The 23,226-nt window shown below is 39.6% G+C and overlaps 1 protein-coding gene across 14 annotated transcripts in view; it reads right to left on the reverse strand.

The window, feature by feature from the left end:
• ERCC6L2 (ERCC excision repair 6 like 2) overlaps positions 1-23,226 on the reverse strand; it is a 231,730-nt gene that overhangs the window by 193,855 nt on the left and 14,649 nt on the right. For 12 of the 14 annotated variants that reach the window (XR_012668542.1, XR_012668543.1, XR_012668544.1 and 9 more), the window contains 6 exons: positions 15,821-16,014; positions 11,254-11,415; positions 9,746-9,953; positions 8,090-8,230; positions 4,774-4,887; positions 2,303-2,422 (listed from right to left, as the gene is read on the reverse strand). Coding sequence is in view for 10 of the 14 variants with exons in the window: in XM_075128642.1 (XP_074984743.1) it covers positions 2,303-2,422; positions 4,774-4,887; positions 8,090-8,230; positions 9,746-9,953; positions 11,254-11,415; positions 15,821-16,014 (939 nt within the window). In the remaining 4 variants the exon portion in view is untranslated. The remainder of the gene's footprint in view (positions 1-2,302; positions 2,423-4,773; positions 4,888-8,089; positions 8,231-9,745; positions 9,954-11,253; positions 11,416-15,820; positions 16,015-23,226) is intronic. The other 2 variants (XM_075128646.1, XM_075128647.1) reach the window with 2 other exon arrangements.

The following is a 23,226-nucleotide window of genomic DNA, read 5'->3' on the forward strand; positions in this document are numbered from 1 at the left end:
TCTTCAACATGACTTTGTAGAAGTGGAGCACTGGTAGAAAAAGATGGTGATGCCATCAGTACTAGGTGAATATCTGGAGACGTAGAGGTCTCTATCAAAGGGGTGTCAGGCATCTCACACTGTGACATCTCATGAAAATTTAACTCCTGTGGTACTGACCGAGGTGGCAGCCATGACTGTGGCAGAGGAACTAGACAATACTGCAGACTTTATGTGCTCCAAGGCGTGTGTCCACAAAATGACACTCTGATCTTCTGCAGTGCTGCAATGGCAGGTACGGAGAGCCTGGCTTATTCTATTGGTACTGACTTAGAAGAGGTAGTCTTCTTCTCCTTGTTGCCTCGATCCCCTGACAATGTTAATGAACTTCTGGAGCTGGAATCCTTACATTCTTTGGGGTTAGTGCTGCTTACAGTACCTGAGGACCCGCATCTTTGTGGGTACTGAGTCAGGAACTGGAGGAGGGGTGGGGGGTAGAGGGGAGATACCAAAGTAGCAGCCTCAATCTGCAACCACAGTTTCCTTGACATAGTTTCCCTACCTGGGAACCGAGCTCTGTTCTCTAATGACTTTTTGAGAGTATTCGAGTTTTCCTCTTAGAAGCACTAAGGGAAAGTTTTGTGGAAATGGTTTAAGAGCTCTATTTGCTCAGAGACAGGTGTATGGCAGGGCAGGGGTGTCTCCGTGGCTTGTGTCAGAAGCCAAATGGAGGGAGCTGTTCATCATGAGGAGATGCAATTTAATCTCCCAGTTCTTTCTGGTTCCTGATTTTAACGCCAGACAAAAATTACACTTCCCCCAAAAGTCAGACTCCCCAAAGCATGCAAATGGATGCACTGGGAGTGGCCCCTGGCACGAAGGATAGACTCGTGGCACGAAAGGCAACATTTAAAACTGAGAGAGACAGGCATACCATTCTAGAAATCTAAATAAAGTTCCCCACATGAGAAAAAACCTGAAAGGACAATGGTCCTTACTACTTTTAACTATTATTAACCAACGCTACTACAACTAACTAAGCTAAGTGAAACCATGGGGGGAGAGAAACTACAGTGGAGGAAAGCTCAACTCAGACACACCTGAGGCTCCATCTCAGGCAAAATCATTGAGAAGGAACTGAGGGCAGTTCGCCCACACAGATGTATATACCCATGGTAAAGAGCACAAGGCTGAGCAGAGCATATGCGCAGGTTGAACAGGCACTGCTACCTAAAATCTCCAAATGCACAGGGCACCCCCACCCCCTCCAAAACGGAGCACCCATAGTGACACTACCTGAAGAAAAACAAAAAGGTAATAGATTACAATTATCAAGTCAGGAAGATATACCTAGAGGGGTACCCTCAGGATCAGTGTTAGAATTGATTTAATCATCTGAAAGAGGTATTAATCAGCATGCTAAAGAACTCCAGAGTTGATATTAAAATGAAAGGAGATGGGAACCCCAACAAGCCCAGAGAAATTAGAAACATACAGAAAACAAAATGAGATTCAACTTAGAAAAATTTAAGCAACCTGGAAAAAAAATAATCTGAAAACAATGATGCTCAAACAAAAGGAGAACCCTGGGAAGCAGTAATGCTGAAGAGAACTAAGGATGATAGTTAAAACAAATTTAATATGACTTTGCAGTATATATAGCTGCAAAAAGGCCAATGCATTTATGGATTGCACAGGCAAGTACATCAAGGAAAGGGTGGTAGTGGTCCTTCTCTACGTGACTCTAGTTAGATAAGACATCAGTCCAGTTCTGGGCAATACATTTTCAGAAAGATTCCGAAAAAGAATAACTCAAGCAACCAGGAGACTAAAAAACTGACTGATGAGGAAAGGTCTTAAGAGCTAAATATATATAGCTAGGGTAAGAGAAGGCAATAGGCAGGAGACCTAAATGGATATAAATCCATTATATTTAAAGACTGAACACTAGAAGTGGTGACATTATTTATGAAGATATAACTGGCAACTATAGTTATGAGTAATGGAATGAAAAGTAAAAATTTAGACTCCTATTGGGGTGCAGGGAAGCTTCCTGACTACAGAGTCTTCCAAGAGAAGTACTGGATACACCATTGCAAAGAACTAGAATGGACAAAGCACTAGAAAATGTTTTAATCAGGAATAACCCTTCATTGCCAGGGAATAGTATGGTGATCTAGGTCTTTTAAATCTGTAACTTTCATGATCCAGGTACAAGGATTAGTTATAAAGTGGTTAGATAAATGGTTGATGCAGATTTTCTAACACATCTATATTACAATCTCTAAAATTATGTAACACTGTTTTTTCCAAATATGTTTACCTTCATTTTCCCACTGTACTTTGGATCAGAAATTGTTTCAAAGGCTGCATCTTTGCTCAGCTGTACAAAATCTGGAAACTCGGAAAATACCTGGTTGCATATCCTTTTGATATGTTCTTCCTGTAAAAAAAAAAAAAAAAAAAAAGGCAGAAAATATGATCACCACAAACGAAACATGGAGTTCAGTATTAGAGATAATTTGGTCCAGCATTAATCTGTGAAAGAGTGAAATAGGCTAAAAGAGCACATTCTTGATGATGCTGGAATTAGTAGTAAATTTATAAAAGTGCTCAGTACAAAAGCATCTGACAACAGTAAGAAAAAAATTGAGGTTTTAGCTTAAAGGATAAGAGGCTACATGGTTAAATATGAGAATTCTAGTAACTAGAGTCTGCCCAAAACACAAGATAGTCCTCTCTCCCATATTAAGAAAAATAAAAGTGCATTGCCTCACTTGGAAAAATACCAATGGTGGACTTCGGCGTATATTAAAGAGAGCATTGCAAAATTTTCTTTCCCTAATGGAGAAGTTCCCAAACCTCTCAAGATTATGAGGATCATTAATTTTCTGATCTCAAGTACCACAATGGAAGATACGGCAGCAGACTGGCTCGCAAACCCTCTCCCCCCCCTTTCTTTTTAGACTTTATTATTTGTTTAGTACAAACAAAGCTGGAGCTGGTCAAAACACAAATATCCTGTCCCAAAGAATTTAAAATCCAAAGGACAAACAAGAAGACACTGAGAAATACAGAGGGAAGATTAAGAAAGGTTTTTAAATCAGTATTACTACAAGTATAACTTTACTTCTTGCTGGCTCCAAAGAAGAGTTGATTCCTTAGGAACAATATCAGTAAGGAGAGGGCAAACAGATTGGGAGGTCGATTTCATGGGGGGGGGGGGGGGGGGTAGGGGGAAGCAATGGGCAGGAATGGGAGGAGATGACAACAGAGCATTAAGACTGATCCTGAGATACTGAGTTCAATGGGAGTGAGGGTGCTATGTAGCTTGCAGGGCCAGGCTCAAAAATACTGACTGATGGAACTAGAGCCCAAGTATCTTGGATTTTCTGGTTCGCTTACTGGCACTAATTGTCAACATTTTAAATCAGTCTTTTGTGTACAGATGTAATCAGACAGGTATCAACTGCTACACATACAGTAAATAATCATGGGAAATGAATTCACCATTAAATAATACAGCAATTCTAGCCTACTATATCATACCAGTAACTATTTCAAGCACTACAGCACACTGTAATTTCCATAAACCATTTGAACTCTTAATTTTTTGTCGTAACAAAGAACACTATTCTTCCAAAAAGAAAAGGAGTATTTGTGGCACCTTAGAGACTAACCAATTTATTTGAGCATGAGCTTTCGTGAGCTACAGCTCACTTCATCGGATGCAAGTGAGCTGTAGCTCACGAAAGCTCATGCTCAAATAAATTGGTTAGTCTCTAAGGTGCCACAAGTACTCCTTTTCTTTTTGCAAAGACAGACTAACACGGCTGTTACTCTGAAACCTATTCTTCCAAAGCACGCCAGACAGAAACAATATTTAAAGTGACATTTAGGCACTTACTATGGTGATAGGTATAAGTATAAAGTCCTGGACAGCGAGGTGTAACACTTTTCAAAGAGGGACCGCCTTCTTGAGGGGCCAGGATTAAGCCAGGAATTCTGCACTCTTATCCCCTTGAGGCCTCCAAATGAAGGTGATAACATCCCTTTCTTTTTTACTCATTTGCGGTCTTAGAGGTATATTGCAACACTTAAAAAAAAAAAAAAAGTTTCTATGCTGCCTCTGTCTTCACTTGAGGAAAGAAGTAAAGTGAATTCCAAGAAAATATCTGTGTGCCAACATCAGTTTAGATTCACAAATTCCCCCTTGCCATTCTAACAATTCCAGCTGACACTGTCTTCTCCTTGCCCCTACTTTAATAAAAGTATTTCTTCTTGTGCTGTTCAAAGCAATTCAGCTCTCTCAAAAGAACAATTCTTTTGGAAAGCAAATGCCCTAAAACATTTTCTATTTTTACAAAGAAGCCAACCCTGGAGAAATTCTTTTGATAAACAAATATGTTACAAGTAGTTACCTCTGACATTGTTTGAACACTAAAATGTCTACTTATCTACTGTTCCCCCAACATCACCAGAATTCAGTTTTTAAAAAATTACTCGTGACTAAATGAAAAATATTGCTACCGTTGAAAACTACTGAATAAGGGTTGTTCCTGCACTATAAAAGTCAATGGGAGTTTTGCCATTCGATTTTATGGGAGCAGGATCAGACACCAAGCACTAACCAAAATACTTCAATTCCTGCTAGCTAGACAAAAAGATGAGAGTAAATAAAGTTGAAAAGAAGTGGCCATCACAATTATAGCTAGCTGCTACAATAAGACCTTTTCACTAAAAAGTTTCTCCCTTTGTTTCAAGACTTTGCTCTTTAGGCAGACCCAAACCAACCTGATGTTTGCTGGTGTTCTCTGTCTGTAGGAGAGCAGCATGATTAGCAACCTTCCGAAGGATTGTCAGGTAACTGAAATACAGTGCCCTCATTGTTTCACCATGGGCATTTGTCTGTAGAAACAAAACAAAAAAAGCAATAATGCTTCCTAAAGGTACAAACAACCTAGAAAAATGTGACTATCCTACAATTATAGATATTCTAACCACATTTATTGGCAACTGGCAGAATCAGCGTTCTAGAACTCTAAGATTAGAACTACCATTTTCAGCAGAAAGTGTATTTGTGATTTCCAAGTATTTTTTAAAACCTCTTCTACATAGATTAATATGGGAACCTTATTGATTTTGTTAAAAATGCAGCATGACAGAGAATACTTACAATTTTCCTGCATTTTGTAACAAATAGCATTAACAGAAAAGATTTCTTCAGAGCCGACGCCAGGCATAGGCAAACTAAGCAATTGCTTAGGGCCCTGAGCAGCTCAAGGGGGCCCCTTATTAATTATTGGTATGTTTTGTGTGTGTGCGGTTCCAAAAATACTCCTGCTAGCACCGCCTCTGCTTCAAGACAACAATGTTGTTTATATTTGTTCTTACATATTACAGAACATGTAATTTATAGAAAGTTAGGGTAACCAAGATGCCATGTAACATGTCATATGAAAAACAGAAATGGAAATGTTACAAACAATTTAAAATCAAATTTAAATCACAGCTGTTTTAATGGCATCTTACACAACAACAGCTAATAGTTTTCTTTCTGAAAAGAAACTCAACAATATTTTAAATAGATAAAATAATAATAAAATTATAAAAATATAATAATATAATAATAAAAAATATATAATTAAAATGACTTTAAATGTTTATGCAAGGTTTTCTACTGCATCAGCAATGACATCAGATAACTGTGTTTTCCTGGTTATGGCTGACTGACTTTAAACATGTGAATATGCCAAAAATAACAGTTAGTGCATATCACTGAAGTCACTAGTTGACAAATAATAAAAATGACAGCTTTAGCACTTGCACTCCATTTCCAATATTATTCTTAAATGCCTACCATAACATTTTAACTAGTGCTCAAACATGTTTCCCCCTACAACCTTTCAAATTGCTAGATTTCATGGGTAACTTCAGGAAGTTATTCTATAGCAATCTATTTTACACTTAAGCATCCAAGATGTGGCCAAGGGCTTCCAGTAATTTCAGGTGTCATTAGCGAACTGAATGAAATGGAGGGTCACTTTTCTCTACAAAACATCATGAGACATAGAAGCATGGAAACAGCTAATGTTAAAATTAGTGAAAAACCAGCAGCACACCTTCATAACGTAAAATCTATTAATAAAATAAACAATCCAAAAGCTGCCTTACTGTAAAAAGCATTTCAACAAGAGATAAAACAGATCGGGTTATCACACTGAAGCAAAGCTGAAAAACATTTATAATGTACATGAGGAATAAATACAGTATATAAAAGTGTGTCATTGGCCAGTATTATGTGCTCATTTTACTATTATTGTAAAGTGTGTATTTGAATAATGATTTTCCATTACAGGACAACTTCTGCTGAGTAAATACAAATGTATGCTTATAATTTGAATTTATTGCTATTACTTAGAGCTGGAAGTGAGCTAATAGGTCCTTCAGTCCATCCCCCTATCCATGCAGGTTGTTCCCGACTGTACCTTTTCTAATGTTTTACCACAGATCTAAGAAGGCTATTCCACAACCTAATACAGCTCAAGTAAGGAAGTTTTTCTTGATATCCAATCTAAATTTTTCCATTCTTAAAATTTGAATCAGTTGGTTGAGAGAAGCTGTCCATAACGCTCTCAACCCAGACTGTAACAGCTCTTAAAATATGGGTGTCAAGGGCAGAGCAAACTGAGTGACCTGGAGACACAGATATGCCTAGACAATAAAGGGTGATAGGGTACATGGAAGAAAACGTGAGAGACTGCAGTAAGTTAAAAGTAACAGGGAAGTTGACAAAACAACAGAGTATTTAATGTAAAGATAGAATACATGGAAATTTAGAAAAAAAATGCATTGCTTTAAATTGGAGAAGTAAAGACTGGGAAGAATACCAACCAGCCAAAAAGAGTGCAGTTTATTATTTTGAAAATTATAAAAAAGAATACATTCAAAGCAGACAAAAGACAAGAAGTCTTCAGCAATTACTACTTCAGGGAACAGCAAGACCAGTGGAGCTTGAGGCAACTTCCATCACAGCACTTCCACCAATAGTTTACAGATGACCTGTGTCTCAATCAGTTTGATTTATTTTGTCTAGGTTTTTAAGTTAACAAGCTGCCTGAAGTAAAATGATTTTAAATGTAATCATCAGGACTCCCAGGACATTTTAAGGGACAAGGTTATGGGTTTGCTGAAGTAACCATCCAGGATGCAGTTCTTGAGTTTAAACTGACAAAAAGAATTCTTATCAAAGCCTCCTTCTGAACATTTTCTCCTTGCATGCAAAGTGCAATGGCTGTACTGAGTGGAAGATCACAAGGGGTCAGTAGGTACTGTTAAGTCCGAGTTAACTTGAAATTACACAGTTAAGTTAAACTATAACTAACTTTAGTTTCTTCCCCATGACCTCCAATTAACTGACACTATATTTATATTTATAACTGGAGTTTAATTGCATTTTTTTCTTAAAGTTCAGTCTTTCAATAGTTTTCCTGTATGTACAGTATATTTTCCTTGTTTTGTTCTTTAAATTGATTTCCCTGTTTTTCAAAACAAATTTTTATTGTTTAATAGATTTTGTTGCCAGTGTATTTATATACATTTACCTTTTGTTCAACTTTCCCTTGTGAACTATAACATACAGATTAAGACGCCCCTTCTTAGCAGAAATAATCATTTGTGAATAGTGTCTACCGCTATCTCTTACCCTAATTAAAGACAGAGAATGTGAGAATCTCAGCCACCAACATGTCATAACTATCAGCAAATATTGGCTCTTTAATGGCAATGACCAAATAATGTACCTTTCATCCCCCACCTTGGATTATTAAACAAATATAAAAAGGGATCAAAGAATTTCTATTCTGCCCTCAACTGCTACAAAAGTTGTGAGAGCAAAGGTGAGAGACAGCCTGTGTGTCTAGAGGAACAGTGGTTTTGGGGAATGCTCCACTCTGCAACTCCTCTTTTGGTGATCTATTAGGAACAAGACCTGCAAAATAGGTAGGGCCAGTCATTCCCTGAAGCATATTCCTTCACATTGTCCAAACCAGCAGGGTGGAAAGATGCAAGTTACTGTACATCCTGAAATCTAGACTGTGAAAATACTTACTTTGTAACAACAATTCTTCCTTTTACGGCCACTGCTACAACTACAGGGCTCCCGTGCTCGCAATACTAAGCTTACATCTTCTGTTGCCAACACAGCCTGATATACTTGTTTCTGGAACTCTGTCAGGGAACAGTATACCGTCTGCCAAGATAGAACCCCAAAATACAATTGTATGCAGCATACATGAAAAAACAACAAAGACCTCAATAAGAATATAACACAAAAATGCTAAAATACTAAAATTACAGGAAATGGAAAATAAACTGATAGATGTACAGGTAGTTAAAGGGTATTTTTCTGCTCCCAACAAAGAACTGGAGGCTGATGTGCTGGAAAAAAAGTGTGAAAATATGGTCAACAGGTAACTGTGGTAATTTTAATACAATTTTTTTTTTACCAATTCTATTAGCAGTATTAAAATCAAACTACATCAATCATTCTGCAGTTTTACTTCCACTACATTTTCTTTAGGCTTTTTTTTTGGGGGGGGGGAGGGATGGGGGGTTATTGAGTGAGTGAGTGAAGGTTTAAAAGACCTAGCCATAAAGGTTCTTGCCCACTTAGTCAGAATGGTTTATTTGCCTTTTCCTTTCACCACCCTTTGGTACTAACTATTGTAGAACACTTCTACAGTCAGAGAGATAAAAAACAGTCAAATCTAAGAGACCTATTGATACTGAGAGTCACAGGAATGGGGCAGGGGAGGGATCTGTACAGTGGTGTGTCCAAAACTCTTATCCCTCCTCCCAAAGACCACAGGTGGCATCTCCATGACATCTTTGGTCTTAACCAGCAGGAGACAGAAAATCCCAAGATCACTTCTGAACTTAGGCCACCCACATAGCAGCAGCACCATGCTGTGCTATAATAATACAACAGTAACTTGAACGTATACTCACATTAACAAGAGAATGAAAAGACATAAAACCCGCTAGATTTAGAAAAGCACCTGACTGACGTTTGTGTTAATCTTTCCTTTAGAAGACACAGTTTGGATGACATTATTACAGGCTCTGTATGAAGGGCAAAACAAAATCTAGAAAAACAGCTGCAAGCTAATGTGTTTAATTTATTAAATGTATTTGTGCTTGCTGGCTAAATAAATTCTCATATTCATCAAAACGGCCTAGTCATGATGATTTAAAAAAGTATGAATTCTTAAATTATGTTTATGCCAGCACCAAAGAAACAGCCACAATTAGTCACAATTAACTTAAAAAAAATAAAAACAATTTTAAAATGAATACCATAAAAGGGGAGGATTGAAAGTAATTGGCTTTTAACAAGTCTTAATTTATATATTATCAGACTCCACCTCCTGCACACAGAAATGTGAAGCTGATATTAGCCATATAATTACAACTGTGCATATAAATTAAGCATCTGGATGTGTTAATGGTCAGTCAAATGTCTTGCTGGGCATTTCCATGCCCAAATAACTCAATCTGAACATACAGTCATAGTAATTAGGTGAACAAATGAAGTGTACTACTGCATGTGCATTTTTGCTCACAATCTGGACCTCTGAACTCTAGAAAAATCTGACCACAGAACCATGAACTACTAGATACACTATACAAAAAACACTACGATATATATAACAACAACCAAGATATGATACACTTATTAGTATTTTGTAAAAATGGCCACTCTTACTCTGTCTTCCTTTTTTGGCAACTGATCACTAATAAAAGCCTTAGTACGTCGCAGGAAGCAGCCAGACATTTTTCTTGCTAGCTTCTGCATGGCCTTTCGACCTGTTGCTAGCTCTCTCTTAGTTGCGGTGTGCCTCTGGCCATGCTCCACTGGATCAGAAAATTCCTTCTTGAAATGTGTTCTGCTACCCAAAAGTCCAGGTATAGCCCTAAAAGAAATAAAAGAACAGCAGTTATTTGCTGAACGCAAACGCAGAATATCCTCTTCCATTGACTAAAAGCATGTGAAATACTCCTGACTAACAGTGACAGATCTTAAATCAATCATCAGCAGTTAAATGAATAAATACGACTCATGTATATAATAGAAATGTATCATTCTACTTCCAGACAGTCAGCCTTTCCATGTACTCACTGTCAGCCTAAGTTTAGGCACCTAAATCCCCATACAGGCTCTTCAGTAATAATGACACAGTTTTCAGAGGAGCTCAGCATCTGCACGTCCAATGGATGCTGACCGGTGTTATGAATCAGGTTACTATTATTTAGGAGCTTATTTTAAGGATTTAGGTGCCTAAAGTTTAGGCACCCAGGTTTTAAAATGTTGACTTTGATTCTTTCTGCTTTAATTCCATCAGGTTATAAAGATATCAAATAGTTTAATGAATCTGAATCTAAAGAAAACAACAGGAATTATTAAACCCATTAGGCATTTTCTGAGAAATACTCCCCATTGGGTAATCCATTCTAACACCATCTTAATGTTTTAGTTGCTTGGATTTTACATTAAGCTTTGCTACTAACTCATCCCCTTCCTGACATTTCACTTCAGCCCACAATTGCTTCATATTTAAGATTTTTAAAATTGTAAGTAATAAAAGATTATTTTGTTTGCACTTTCTATTCCCTCATCTGGTGGTCTTTTTTCCTCTTTAAAGTTCTTTGGGGTAGGGACTGTCCCTTCCTATATATTTGCACAACACCTAGCACATTTTGGGCACTACTGAAATATTAATAGAAATCATCAGGAGGACACACAACACTCTTATCTACATGAATGTGAGTTGTGCACTTTAGACAAAGCAGGGAGCAGAGTGCCTGAGACTGGGAGCTAAATAATTATTCTTATCCTGTTACATGTGGGGTGGAGTGGGGGCACCACAGGCCAGGGAAAGAAAGGAAGGACCACTGGAAAGAAGTTAGGAGGGGTAATAATAAGAGAAAAGAACTCCTCCCCTGCTTACCAGTACCCAAAAGAGTGAGGGGATGAGGACGCCCCCAAGTTTACCAGATACAAGCTATCTAAGACTACTCTAAAAGATGGGTTATTCCAACAGCTTGGGGGCAGTGCCCTGGTGGGAAACCACATGTACTTCCAGCAGAAACAAGACAAAAGTGTGATGGAATTCCTACTATAGCACAGTTTCTGGACACTGCTGAGCCCCACACCATTACCACCCTGTCACTTCTCTGGATAAGTCTTAATTAAAATATTAACTTCTTACTTACCAGTCCATGACACACCACAATTCTTTCATGTTGTTCTGAAGAATGGTTCCAGTAAGACCTATACGAACACTGCATTTTAAAGCCTTCATAGTTTGGGTTATTTGAGCCTTTGGATTCTTGATTCTGTGTGCTTCATCTACAATTACAGCTGACCATTCTAGGCTGTGGATCAACAGGAAATACAGTTTCATGTAGCTGTCGCTTGCATTATCTCACAAACATGTACTTAGAATTAGCTGTGCTTCCTCACAATTGTTGACTAAAAGCAAGTGACTTAAAAGAAATGCCATCAACTTAAAAAAAAATTCAAAGACAAGTCCACTTAATATTACTGTAAGTGAAAAAAACATATCAGCTATTTTTTCAGCTAACTTTATGTATTTTACATCCTGTTGTGTGTACTCAGTTTCACTATAATCAATTTGTTCAGATCCCTCACACAGATAAATGCAAGAGAAATAATGTTTCAGAAAACAGAAAAATTTGTTTTTACTATCACATACAATGGGACTTAGGTATAATATCTGAGATTTTTAAAATTCTCTTAAAAAAATCCTCAGATTTCAAGATGGAAGTGTGCCTTAAACTGTAGTTTAAGAGGAATCTGGCTCCCTTTCTTGAGCATTAAATCAACTCTGCAATGAAAAATATGCATCAGAAAACTGTACTAATCAAGTTTTTTAAGCTTGCATGAGGAGAATTTGATTACTTTCATCCATTATTCACCTGTAGTTTATATTTACTTTGTTATGACTAGAAATTAGGCTATTTCCAACACGGCAGCTAGCTGAGCCACCCATTATAGCTAGAGCCCTATCAAATTCACAGCCATGAAAATCATGTTACGACTGTGAAATCTGGTCTCCCTCTGTGAAATCTGGTCTTTTGTTTGTTTTTACCCTATACTATACAGATTTCACAGGCATTTCTTAAACTGGGGGTCCTGACCCAAAAGGGTGTTGCGGGGGGGGTCACAAGGTTATTTTAGGGGGGTCGTGGTATTGTCACTCTTACTTCTGTGCTGCCTTCAGAGGCAACCTAGCCGTGGGGCGCCCAGCTGCAGCAGTGCAGAAGTAAGGGTGGCAATACCATACCATTGCATCCTTACTTTTGTGCTGCTGCTGCTTCTGGCAGTGGCTCTGCCTTCAGAGCTGGGCTCCCAGCCAGCAGCCGCTGCTTTCCAGCTGCCCAGCCCTGAAGGCAGTGCTGCCGCCAGCAGCAGCACAGAAGTAAAGGTAGCAGTACCGCAACCCCCTCTACAATAGCCTTGCAACGCCCCACACACACACAAAATTCCTTTTTCGGTCAGGACCCCTACAATTATAACAGCATGAACTTTCAGATTTAAATAGCTGAATCATGACATTTATTACTTTTAAAATCCTATGTCCGTGAAATTGACCAAAATGGACCATGAATTTGGGAAGGACCTAACTATGGCATTGCTTTCGTAGGCTCCTGCCTCTCCTAAGGTTAGACTTATCTTAAAAAATTAATTTAGCGCACTGAAAAGGCTTTGTGGCCAAAAATATGAACTATTGCCAGTCATGCTATACCTATTCTGTGAAAGAGAAAGGCTGTCTGTCTCTAGGCTATTAATCCAGCAGCTTTTAATATCACTAACTCCACTTTTAAAAGATTTTTTTAAAAAGTTAATTAACAATTATAAAAAGGTAGCAGATTGAGAACACTGCTTACTGAAATTTTCCATTTTCCCCACACAAGAGGTACAGCATGGGTAGCAGCAACAGGAAAAACATCCTTATCAATGAGTCTGAAATATGACTTGAAGGGATCAACTGTAGGGATGACAGGATTGTTTATTCTTTTTGATATCTCTACTGCCAATGATATCGGGGGGTTGGAGGGATGTGGAAGGGAAAGCTGCATATCTAGCAGCAAGGGAATTATGGGCAACTGTTCCAAAAGGAATCTGAACAATATCAGCAGCCATTGCATGGTAACAACTTTTGGTCACTATCAGTCTGGAACACAATAAACCCCATGACCTAAAGGTGAAATGATTCAGATCACATTGCTAATCCTGAGTCATCCAGCCCCCAGAGAGATTTATTTAAATTCAAATTTATAAAGCAGGTAGAAGATTAGTTCTGAAACAATGATATTTTGAGCAATTTCAAAATACATTAACTTCAAGTTTGATGTTCCTTTAATACAATCAAGCAGCTGCAAGTAGGAGCAGGCACATTTTAAAGTATCAAAGTTTTTTTTCCATTTAAAAAAAAATCTATTTTAGATTAATTTATTTTTAAGACTGAACCTTCATTCAGTACTATTGAAATACTCTAAATCAAGTAGCCCATGTCAGCCTCCTATATCTCAAAAATCTACTTTAAGAAAAGTCAGATACTCTCAAGAGAACATAAGAGATAAAACCATGGCTAGATGCAAAGTAGGAACAGGAATGAGCATATTTGAAAGTAACCAATTTCAACTAATCATTCCTTATGCTCACGCATGAAGAGATCTGAGTATAGGGATTACTCCTCCCTCTCACACAGATTCTCACATCTCTGCTTCAAACCACAGTATTTTTAAACAAGACTAGGTTGACAGAGATAGCTATAGGGATCTCTTCAGCTGTGAGTCAATCTAAATTGTTAACTAGTCCTGAAGGTGAACCCAGCTGTTTAAACTACAAGGCCATGTCAAGCTGTCAGCAAGTTTGTACTGTGAGTTCTCTAGTATTTAAACAGTCAATACTGACTTGCTCAATTGATTGTACTCAAGGTTATGAACTATAGCAGAGACAAATTGGAAAGCAGGAAGATCTCATATTCTATAAAGTCCTTTGGGGTATTAAGAAACATAAATATTACAATATCTCTCTTACTTAAAGTTTCCTGAATTAAAGGACCAACACAACCTGGCAAAAAACACTGCACTGTGTCAACTATTTGCACTGTACACCAGAAGTTAATCTACTGTGAGGACTTGTTGGGGGATGTGTGTGTGTGTGGGGGGGAGGATATGGAGAGTTCTATTCTAAACTAAATAAATACATATTAAATCATTTCCTATCATTACTTTTCCATGTAGGCAACTGCTGTATTGCAACAAAAATATTATATGATCATGAATGGGAGGTGAGGCTGTCTGTGGGATCACAGATGAGAGTAGGTTGTCCATGAGACAATTAAAGCATGGTCCACTAACAGTGGATACTGACCTCTGTCATGCAACAGGGATGTGTAACCTAGATGCATATTCTACTACTAGTGATGACCCACAGCTTTGCCATTCCAGTTTATGGCAAGTATGGGGGGTGGGAGAGTATGTGCACTGTGCTGGGAAATCTTGTGTTGATTTATGAAAGTGGCGAATGAAGAGTGTTTGCTGCGGTGAGGAGCTATCTGTGTTTGGGGTTATTGTGTGTTCTGGGAGATTTGTGCTGAGTTGTGTCGAAGGGGTGTGCACTGGGAGACTGTGTTGAGCTGTATGGGTGGTGAATAACAGCTAGTTGAGTTCATTTGTGTGAGGGTATTGTGTTTGGATGTTTTGCATTGTGCAATCTGTAAAGTTAAAATGGCTGACAACTTAAAAAATACATGTTCCCCAAAGTTTGTGCACAGAGCTGCTCCCTGTTGGGAGGGACCACCACCTCTTTGTTACCCCACACAGCTGTCACTCCCACCTCCTCTGATCAAGTGTCACATTCCAACCACCACAGAACATTTGGACTCTAACATTCCACCTGGTTCTCATCAGGAATATGAGTGAGATTGGAGGAAATGTGTGTGTAGTGATGGGAGCTTTGTGCAGGTGGCAAGTGAGGGATGTGTCCGGCGGTGGGGGCTGTGTGTGTTTGGGGTTACTGTGTGGGCAGAGTTATGTTGGTGGTTTTGAAAAACTGCGGCAGTTGGGCCCAGTAATCAACCATCTGGACAGTCTCCCTCATACAACCAATAAAATTGTTGCATGCTAATTAGGTGTAGATATTAACTCTGATATGGCAATGGAATAGGACTCTCAGCCTGACTTTACATGGGTGTAATTCGTAAAGTCAAAATGGCTGAAAACTTAACAACTGAACTCAACAGACTGCAAATCACGCTGAAGATTCAACATTGTGATATTTTGAACAAAAAGAGCTCACAACCATGCTTGAAGCTGTTCCCATCACTTTCACATTGATTCTATATAAATCTTACACTTCAAAGTGACAATCCTGGAATCTTATTATACAAATGAAAAAATAAGTCTAGGGCAGGGATTCTCAGGGTATCAAGCCTCTGCCATCCCATGTATTTTAATGGTCATTTTGGGGGACAGAATGGGAGAAACAGAGACTAGTTTGCCTGACATTTCAACATTTAATACAGCTATCATTCAAATAACTACCTTCTTGGGGGTTACCCATTAGAAAGAGATTCTGTTTGGTAAGTTCACTGGATATAGATGTACTGTATCTCCTCATTCCAGCTCCCAGTAAGGAGTTAGATTCACAGGATTTAAATAGTTGTCAAAAAAATTTAAAACCAAAACACTGTAGACTGTTACAAAAAACAGTGTTTGCACAAATGAACATTAGAAAATGTTACATTACCTGTTAAGTTCATCCAAACATAGGCGAAGTGTCTCATATGTTGTTAGAGCAATCTCACACTTTCCCTGCTTGATTCGACTCAGTTCATTGTCCTTTCTACTGCCATGTAAAATAGCGACTCTGAAATAGCCCCAAGTGTCCAACTCATCCTTCCAGTTATAAAGCACAGAAAGAGGGGCCACTATTAGGAAAGTCTAAAAACAAACAGCTGTCATTATACTGCTGCAGAACCCATGTCAAAAACATTTTATCAAGAGCTGTCATGCAAAAATCAAAATAATGAGCATTGTTTTAGTATTTAAAAGTTTGAATTCTATTTAATCATTTTCCATGAATGATATTTATTATTTGCTTAGCGTTATATGAACTGAACAGGGAAGAGAAGAATTAGAGGACAAACTCATAAAAGTAAATCAATCTAAGTTTATTTACAGTGTGTGGTCATCAGAGGAAACATACAGTAAAATGGTCCCCAGAAGGAGTACTGCTTCAAAGCAATAATGGTACTTACTCAAGTTATACTGTAAAGCTTTACAAAAAAAAAATCTACTTCATATGGACAGAGAGAGTAAAACTGATGAAATGCAAGAAATGTAGAAAAATTATGACTGTAGATTGTTAGAGAAAACACCAACCATCACTTTCTACTTCTATAGAATGTGCATCCATGGATCACAAAATGTTTTACAGATGGGAAAACAGAGACACAGGAGTTATTCAGTAACTTGTTTGATGTCACAAAGCTAGTTAATGGCATAGCCAAGAACAGAATACAGGTTTTTTCTCTTCCATCTACTTGCATATTCCATTAAACCACAGTCGTTCTTATGAATGGACACAAATGAAGAACCAAAAGACACCTGCAACTGAATTATGTAATTAGTCCATTAACTATATTTGCTACAACTAACCTCAAAAGGCCAATATTGATTCATATTTTATTTGTTTTTTAAAATGTATTTTAGGTATTAGAGATATTAACCTTTGCCGGAAAAATGCAGAACACTAAAATTGTTCGTGGTAGATACAGTTAGCTGATTTCAACCTTTTTACAACGTGTATTTTAGTTCAATGCATATATTCCCATACAGTAGATATTCTCTGGATTCAATTGTGAATTTTTGTTTAATAAAGTATTTCAAATTTACCTTTAAGACTCTCTACTGTTTTGTATTTAGTAAGCGTTTGACTTAATTGAAGAATAAGAACATTGTATTAGCATGTGTACATGGCTTTTATAAAAAGAAACATACGATTTGTACATGCCATTGAATAGGACACAAGACTGGGAAACAAGAGACTAGGTTCTATTCCTGGCTGTGATACCTTGGAAAGTCACTTCACTTCTGTGCCTCAATTTTCTCTCATCTGTACAATGGGAACAATACTAAATTAACCACAGTTGAGAACTGGTTTAAAAAACACAGATAAAAAGCACTACATATAAATATTAAGTATTATTAATACCACCATAATCTTTTATAATCCTGGTCCCATTACAAATGCTCACTCAAAGGATTGTGGGACCAACTCATGCACAAGATATTGAAAAGCTTCCATTTAGCACATTACTTTGGGTAAAGGAACAAATCAGAACTTTACGAATAAAAGTATGTATCTTAGAATCCTATTTCAAGCAATAACACTTATTACTCGTTTACACCAACCAAAAGAGAAATAAGGATTACTTGTGTATTGTATACCAGTGACACTTTTGTCATCATTTTTCTCTCTTTTTCTTTTCAGGGAACTGAACCACAAAGGGAAGTTTCCACCTTGTCTAAACTACTGCATACAGTAGGTTTCCAAAACACTGATTTTTAGGAAATATACAAATTCATTGTGGCAAAAATTATCAAATATGAAGTAACACTAAAAGAGGCAATTCAAAAATAACTTTACTTAGCCCTGGTCTACACTACAAGGTTAGGTCGAATTTAGCCGTGTTAGGTCGATTTTATAAGCAATGCAGCTACACAACCAACCCTATTCTGTCGACCTAAAGGGCTCTTAAAATCGACTAATGTACTCCTCTCCAATGAGGGGGAGTAGCGCTAAAACTGACCTTCTCGGGTCGAATTTGGGGTAGTGCAGATGCAGCATTGTGCAATTCTACGGCATTGGCCTCAGGGTGCTATCCCAGAGTGCTCCAATGTGACCGCTCTGGACAGCGCTTTCAGCCCCGATGCACTAGCCAGGTACACAGGAAAAGCCCTGGGAACTTTTGAATTTCATTTCCTGTTTGTTCAGTGTGGCAAGCTCAGCAGCACAAGGGACCATGCAGTCCCAGAACTGCAAACAAGCTCCAGCATGGAGTGAATGGGAGACACTGGATCTGATTGCTGTATGGGGAGAAGAATCTGTGCAGGCAGAACTCCAATCAGAAAGAAGAAATGCGAATATATATATGCCAAAATCGAACAGGGCATGGTGGAGAGAGGATACACCAGGGACACACAGCAGTGCTGTGTGAAAGTTAAGGAGCTCAGGCAAGCCTACTACAAGATAAAGGAGGCAAAAAGTCGCTTTGGGTCAGAGCCCCATACATGCCACTTCTGTGATCAGCTGCATGCCATTCTAGGGGGGACCCTACCAGTACCCCACCACTGTCTATGGACACCTGCAAGGGGGGAGTCTCACGCAACACGGAGGAGGATTTTGTGGATGAGGAGGAGGAGGAGGAGGAGAATGCGCAGCAGGCAAGTGGAGAATCCGTTCTCCCCAGCAGCCAGGATCTTCTCATCACCCTGGAGCTAAGACCCTCCCAAGGCGGGTTCCCGGACACTGAAGGTGGAGACGGCACCTCTGGTGAGTGCACACTTGTAACTACACTACAGGGGTTAAAAGCAATTGTGTTTAATATTTGATTTGCCCTGAAGAATTGGGATGAATTCGCGGCCAGTACAGCTACTGGAAAAGTCTGTTAACATGTCTGGGGATGGAGTGGGAATCCCCCAGGGGCATCTCTATGAAGCTCTCCTGGAGGTACTCTGAAAGCCTTTGCAGAAGGTTTCTGTGCGGGGGCTGCCTTATTTCATCCTTCATGCTAGGACACTTTACCACGCCAAGCCAGTAGCAAGTAGTCTGGAATCACTGCAGCACAAAAGCATGGCAGCGAATGGTCCTGGATTTTGGTCGCATTCATGCAACATTCGGTCTTTATCTTTCTGTGTCAGCTTCAGGAGAGTGATATCATTCACGGTCACCTGGTTGAAATACAGGAATTTTTGTAAAGGAACAGTAAAAGGACCCCGTTCATGCTGGGCTGTTTGCACTTGGTTAAAAGGGATCGTCCAGAGAATAGCCACACAGTGGGGACAGGGGTGTGCTGCACATCCACCCCAAAACCACAGCCACTCCTTTTAAACAGCAAACCCAACCGGCATTGCTTACTATGGGAAAGGAGGGTGCTGGTTTGAAACCATTCCCACATGTTATGAAGGCGGAAAAAGCCAACCCCGCATACTCTTTGGCTTACTATGGCTGCCTGGAAACCAAATTCTGTTGCCCAGCTGTGTGTGATGTGTCACCATACCGGCAGGCACTCAATATAAAATGCAAAATGTGACCTTGTACCTAAAGCGCAGGTGCTGTCTGCTGTCAATGGCTTGGTTCACTGTGAAAGAGACTCCCTTCTGTTCTCAGAAACGTATCTCCTTAAATTTTACTCTCCCTTTTTATCCCCCTTGCAGGTGCAAATGTTTCTATGCTCCCCATATCAAAACCCTCCATGAGGTTATCGCAGATTAGAAGGCAGAAAAAACCACACTCGCGATGACGTTTTCTGAGCTCGTGCAGTCCTCCCGCACTAATAGGCACAGCTGAATGCATGGAGGCATTCGGTGGCAGAGGCCAGGGAAGCATTCAGTGAGCGTGATCAGAACATGCAGGAGGCTATGCTGAGGCTAATGGGGGAGCAAATAGACATGATCAGGCATCTGGTGGAGCTGCAGGAAAGGCAACAAGAGCACAGACCGCCGCTGCATCCATTGTATAACCACCTGCCCTCCTCGCCAAGTTCTGTATCTTCCTTACCCAGACGCCCAAGAACGCAGAGTGGGGAGGATCCGGGCATCCAACCACTCCACTCCAAAGGATGGCCCAAGCAACAGAAGGCTGTCATTCAAACAGCTTTGATTTGTAGTGTGGCTACAATAAGCAACGTGGCCTTGTCCTTCCCTCCTCCCCCACCCCACCAGGACTACCTTGTCAGTGATCTCTCTCTCTCTTTTTTTTTTATAAATAAAGAATACATGGATTCAAAACAATAGGGACTTTATTTCCTTTGCCAGTTGTGGTCGACGGGGGAAGGGGAACTGGCTTCCAGGGAAGTAAATTCAACAAAGGGGGTGGTTTTGCATCAAGGAGAAACACACACAACTGTCACACCATAGCCTGGCCAGTCACGAAACTGTTTTTCAAAGCCTCTCTGATGCGCAGTGCGCCTAGCTGTGCTCTTAGAATCGCCCTGATGTCTGGCTGTTCAAAATTGGCCGCCAGACAATTTGCCTCAACCTCCCACCCCGCCAAAAACATCTCCCCCTTACTGTCACAGATATTATGGAGCACACAGCAATAACAATGGGAACATTGGTTGCACTGAGGTCTAACCTAGTCAGCAAACAGCACCAGCGAGCTTTTCAACGTCCAAAGGCACATTCTACCACCATTCTGCACTTGCTCAGCCTATAGTTGAACTGCTCTTTACTACTGTCCAGGCTGCCTGTGTACGGCTTCATGAGCCATGGGAGCAAGGGGTAGGCTGGCTCCCCAAGGATAACTATTGGCATTTCAACATCCCCAACAGTAATTTTCTGGTCTGGGAAGTAAGTCCCTTCTTGCACCTGCTCGAAGAGCCCGGAGTTCCTAAAGATGAGAGCGTCATGCACCTTTCCCAGCCATTTCATGTTGATGTCGGTGAAATGTCCCTTGTGATCCACCAGTGCTTGCAGCACCATTGAGAAGTACCCCTTGCAGTTTATGTACTGGTTGGCAAGGTGGTCCAGTGCCAAGATAGGGATATGCGTTCCGTCTATCGCCCCACCACAGGTAGGGAACCCCACTGCAGCAAAGCCATCCACTATGACCTGCACATTTCCCAGAGTCACTACCCTTGCTAGCAGAAGGTCACTGATTGCCTTGGCTACTTGGATCACAGCAGCCCCCACGGTAGATTTGCCCACACCGAATCGATTCTCGACTGACCGGTAGCAGTCAGGCTTTGCAAGCTTCCACGGAGCTATCGCCACTCGGTTCTTAACTGTCAGGGCAGGTTTCATTTTGATATTCCTGCGCTTCAGAGCCGGGGGAAAGCAACTCACAAAGTTCCATGAAGGTGGCCTTACACATGCGAAAGTTTTGCAGCCACTGGGAATCAACCCATACCTGCAATATTATGTGGTCCCACCAGTCTGTTCTTGTTTGCCGGGCCCAGAATCAGAGTTCTACTGTATCAACCTGCCCCACTGCTGCCATGATGTCCCAATTGCCACATCCCATGCTTTCAGGAACATCTGTGTCCATGTCCTCCTCACAATCATCCTTGTGCTGGCATTTCCCAGCCAGGTTCTGCACATACTGCAGGATAATATGTGAGGTGTTTACAATGCTCACAACAGCAGCGCTGAGCTGAGCAGGCTCCATGCCTGCCGTGCTATGGTGTCTGCACGCTAACCCAGGAAAAAAGGTGCGAAACGATTCTTTGCCGTTCCTTTCAAGAAGGGAGGGAGGGGAGACTGACGACATGTACACAAAACCACCCGTGACAATGTTTTTGCCCCATCAGGCATTGGGAGCTTAACCCAGAATTCCAGTGGGCAGCAGGGACTGTGGGATAGCTACCCACAGTGCACCACCCTGTGAGTCGATGCTAGCCACAGTATTCAGGATGCACTCCGCTGACCTACCGCGCTTAGTGGGGACATACACAATCAACCGTATTAAATCGTTTTCTAAAGATCGACTTTTATAAAATCGACCTAATTTCGTAGTGTAGACATACCCTTAGTTGAACATCTCTTCAGCTATATCATGGACAGGTGTAACTTGTAATATTAGTTATGTGTCTTAGAAGTTCTCTTTCTACAGACATATTCCACTCTCTCAACTCATGAACTGTCAAACTGAAATTATTATCCATATAATAATTTGGATTGGCTACTCATTATGTTGGTTCCGTACACATTGATACACATAAAATATCAAAAGACACCTGCTACAGAATAATATATAAATTAGCATTATAAGTGCCATTACTTTAAAACAGTGGCAAACTTGCTGGTGCAGTCTTACAACATGAGTCCCATAAAATCAACTATATTAAGTTGCAGCTTATTTAGCCCTGAAAAGAAGACGGATCCACAAACCAACCATTAAAAATATTTAAGTGATAAGTATTTAAATAAAAGGTTTAATGGTTTAAGATGGTTCCTGCAACTCAATCACCTCAATCAAATGAAAATCAGCTAGGTCTTTCAATGTAGGCATATGAAGGTGTGTCTTACATTTAAAATAAACTTTTAGATAATTTATCCGTTTGCTAGCATTATAACAGATTATACAGGAAATCATATAGCCCCACTTCTAAAATCATCATGTGTCTACCATTCAACATTTTATAGCTTATAGAAACTTCACAGATACAATGTAATTTTGAACCACCAAAAGACCTATAAATTTGTAACAGTCATTATAAAGGGAACCAATAGCTATCCCTATGTTTAGGTTGCCTAGCTCTTTCTGTTATAAAAGATCCTTCCAATCTTTCTTGAGACATGCTAAAACCTCCATCATTTGTAGCAGGATTTTGAAATTCATCAGAGGGAAAGCCCTTAGGCTGGAGAAATACTTTTTCTTTGTCTCATGAAATTACACTCGGTTCTGCAGATATAAACCATTTTCCTTTTCTTGCTTCCATTGTTCATAGGTCTTAACTACATGATCACATGTAGTTTTCCATAGGACACCTGACTCATTCAGTGCACAGAAAGGACATACATGGAAGAGTTAAGGTTAGACTAGCATTTCCTAACTTTCAAGTGCTTGACTTTGCAACTTAAATAATGTTTTTTTAAGTACACAATATACGATGTATTAAAGCATAACATTTAATTTTCCTTTTACGGACAATTGCTTCACTACCTACTTAGACCATTAGATTCATCCTGCTGAATTTTCCCACTGAATTTTCACATTTTGCATAGTTAAATAAATACTAGACCTACATATTGCATTGTCTCGGTTTTAAAAAAAACGGGAGGTTGACTTGCATTATCAAAAATCCATGAACATCTGTATTTACACATGCAAACTATATAATACCCAAAACCTGGTTTATGCAAACATATTTTTTGCAGTGCAAGTAAGTTTTTATTAAAAAAAACAGCATCAACTTTTATGTTATCAAA

The sequence above is a fragment of the Caretta caretta genome, chromosome 5, assembly GCF_965140235.1.
Source record: "Caretta caretta isolate rCarCar2 chromosome 5, rCarCar1.hap1, whole genome shotgun sequence".
Taxonomy (NCBI): Eukaryota; Metazoa; Chordata; order Testudines; family Cheloniidae; genus Caretta; species Caretta caretta.